The 3,161-nt window shown below is 57.0% G+C and overlaps 1 protein-coding gene across 1 annotated transcript; it reads right to left on the bottom strand.

Moving 5' to 3' along the window:
• Window positions 1-1,759: 1,759 nt before the first annotated feature.
• Window positions 1,760-2,527, bottom strand: BDP55DRAFT_544911 (family 61 glycosyl hydrolase; the record flags this gene model as incomplete). Its single annotated transcript, XM_060568527.1, has 1 exon — window positions 1,760-2,527. One exon carries the CDS (start codon window positions 2,525-2,527, stop codon window positions 1,760-1,762), a length of 768 nt encoding a protein of 255 aa, XP_060433369.1.
• Between the last annotated feature and the right edge of the window lie 634 nt (window positions 2,528-3,161).

The following is a 3,161-nucleotide window of genomic DNA, read 5'->3' on the forward strand; positions in this document are numbered from 1 at the left end:
GGCCGCAGCAGTTGGCACATTGGGGCCTGGCCATGCAGGGTCCCGTTTCGTGTGAATCGGAAGGTCTTCCGCAGTTGCTGCAGATCGGTCGTCGTCCGCAGAACCGGTTGGAGTGGTAGCCCTGGCAGCCGGGGTCGTGTCGGATGAGCGTCCTTCGTTTCTTGACGGGCAGAGATCTGCCGCTTTGGTTGAAGAGCCTGAAGGGCGTGACCTCTGATGTGAATGATATGAGCCAAGATATTTCGTTCGTGACTGGGTTGGGCCCAAGGCGGGACGGTCGAGCAAGGACAGGCTTCTGTCCTGTCTGTGCGAAGACCTCATCTTCAACGAGTGTGGCTGGGTCCAGGACGTCCCCGCCAATGCTGTGTAGTTTTGTTGGGCATCGCGGCACAACGTAAGTGTACCACTTGATAGGCGTCTCGACCTGGTGGGCGCCGAGGCATTCCGCCAGCTTTGCCTTACTTGCAAGTAGTCTTTCCTGTATTTGCTTGTTTCGCGGCTTCAGAGAGTAACCTGTGCTGATATGGTAGACGTGGGGAAGGTCCGCTAGCCCCAGGCCAACGGCCTTACAGACGATCTGTCGTACGGCGAACGGTGCGATCTTCCGAGCGGCCGCTAAGCTTTCTTCCGGGACGCGGGCAAAGATGCGGAGGTCCTCCTTCGGCTGCGCCTGCGGCTGATCCTCGGCGGGGAGTGTGGCCTTCGGGCGGGCAGAGCTCTGGCAGCTCTGGCCGCTCCGGGTCGCCGCAGTGGTGTTGCCCGCCATCGGTGCGACGACAGCCGCCCAACTCCGGGCCGCTATTGGGCTTGTCTCGTGATTGATCAGTCTCTTGAGGGTTTGAATGACATAGGCAGTGGCTTCTTTCGCGATCTGCTTTCTAGAACCGTCAAAGCTGGCGACAACGCTGTCGACGGACCGTGCAATGGTCAGAAAGACGTCTTTCCGTGCCTCGTACTGTCTAGCTTCTTCTGCAAGGGCTGTCAAGACGGACCCTGTGGCAGATCCGCTCGGAGCAGATGCGGTAGAGGCTGCGGGCCCCTCGGCCGAGGTAGGGGCGTCGGTGGTGGCATCAAGCTGGCTTCCCGTTAGGCTGGGCCGGGTCGGCTGTGCCTCGGCGTCGCGGCGTCGCTTAGCTCTTGAGGTGGGGTTCGGCTCCGGAGGTGTCCCGGAGCCTGATTCGGGGTCGGCTTGGTCGGCCGACATCAGTCCGGTGCCCGACGGCGGCTGTGAGGCCATCGCGGATGCGGGCTCCGGCAAGGGGAGGTGAAGAGTTTTCGGCTGTTAGTAATTTGGTGGTAGGCTCACTCATTCACTAACAGCAGATGCCAAGAAAAATTAGGCGAGAGGGAAGTTGAAAGTGCGGCAGTGTTGCGGATGTTAGAACCGCGCAATAGTTTCACAGAGAGGGAGAGAGAAAATCTCAGGTGGTGCCTAAGAGCATATCTATTCATGCGTCCAAAGACGGGTATATACACTGACGATGCTTTGTTTAACGGGTTGCCTCCAGCCGAAGCTCATCCCCTCGATCAAAGTGCCGAGGGACGATCGTCGAGGCTAACTGATATACAGTGAATAAGAAACAAATTTGTCGAACAACCGTGCAAGTGCAGGTTATTGGCGGAATTTGAAGCATTCTCTCCAAAAAATGCTCGACTTCCCCTTGGTCAACCACAACTCAACAGGCCAGCCGTCTGTTTCTGCAGTGCCGGCGTACAATGAAGTCTTTCAGATCATGGTTTTCACATAACATGAAACCATTTAGTCAACGATGAAGAGATCGCGGGCGTGGTTGCGGCGCTTCTTGGAGCTGTACAGAGCAGGTCCAGGGATAGGGTAGCTGGTAGCACCGCTGTAGATGTCAAAGAGAACACCCTTGTCGTTGGCGGTGTACAGGCTGGTTCCAGCAGTACCAGTGGGGTTGGCGGTACCGCTGCCAGTAATCTCAAGGTTGATGCACTGGGGGTAGAACTGGGCGCCGTTGGCCTGGCCAGCGCTGTGGAGGGCAATGATCTCGTGGCGGAGGACGTAGTTGCCGGGAGTAATGTCGCTAGGGATGGCAATCTCCCACTTGAGGCCGTTGCTCAGGAGCTCGTCAGCGGCCCAGGTGCTGCCAGTCAGACCCTTCTCAGCGATCTTGAAGAACTTGAGGTCGGCCTTGGTGGCGCTGGAGCAGTCGCCGGAGCACTTGGCGAGGTAGTCGATAAGGGGACCCTTGTGGGAGTCGGGCCAGGTGTTCCACTTGACGGTGACCTTCTCTCCGGCGGCGACCTTGACGCTGGTCTTTCCGGGAGTGGCGGACTTGTGGCAAATGATATCGGCCTGGCCGGCCGCGTCGGGGGCGACAAAGCCGAGATCCTGCTGCTGAGCAGCCCAGCCGGGGACATCGGGGGCAGGGTTCTGGTAGGGGGCAGAGGTGGGGTTGTAATTGTCAATGGTCTCGCCGCCGGCGGTGATGGTCTCAACGTAGCCGTGGGCAGAGACGGCAGTGGCGCCGACCAACGCAGCGAGGAAAGCCTTGGTGTACATCTTGAGAGATTGTGTGTATGTTGTTTGTCAAAAACGGGTAGATCAAGTGGTGAAAGAATGGATGAACAGCTCACAGAGCAAAGAATGAATTGGGTCAAAGAAGGGTAGGAGCTGGAGAGCAATGCGGGTGAAGTGAAGGACGAAGTGAGAAGCTTGGTTGAGAGAAAGGAGATATTAGCTGGATTCAAGGCGTTTCTTATACTAATGTCCAACACCCCATCTGCTCAGATAAAAGTTCAGATGCTGGGCATCCCACATCGTGGAGCAGTGGCCCGACATCCCGTCAAGGGGGAGGAGGGGGTGGACAAACACGTCCGCAGCTCCATGTCATTCGAAGAGAGCCATATACAGTATAATCCCAGCAAACATCCTGAACCAGGCCTGAGAAAGACGGTAGAGGTCTCAGAAAACGCCCAACGTATTGGCGTTCTCTTGCAGACAGCTTTGCTTCCGAGTTCCAACTTCTACCTCTCAGCTTACACCGCGAATCGTTGAAGTTGCGATAGCGAAGCTCAGCAAGAACCGAGAGGCCTGTTCGTCACTCGATAGACGCCCAGACCCCTGGCTGCCGAGATCCAGCGTCTTCCATTTGGCCCAAACAAGTCTTCCTCCTGTAAAAGGAAAGCTGAGGTCT

Source organism: Colletotrichum godetiae (genome assembly GCF_030913485.1).
Source record: "Colletotrichum godetiae strain CBS 193.32 chromosome Unknown BDP55scaffold_7, whole genome shotgun sequence".
Lineage (NCBI taxonomy): Eukaryota > Fungi > Ascomycota > Sordariomycetes > Glomerellales > Glomerellaceae > Colletotrichum > Colletotrichum godetiae.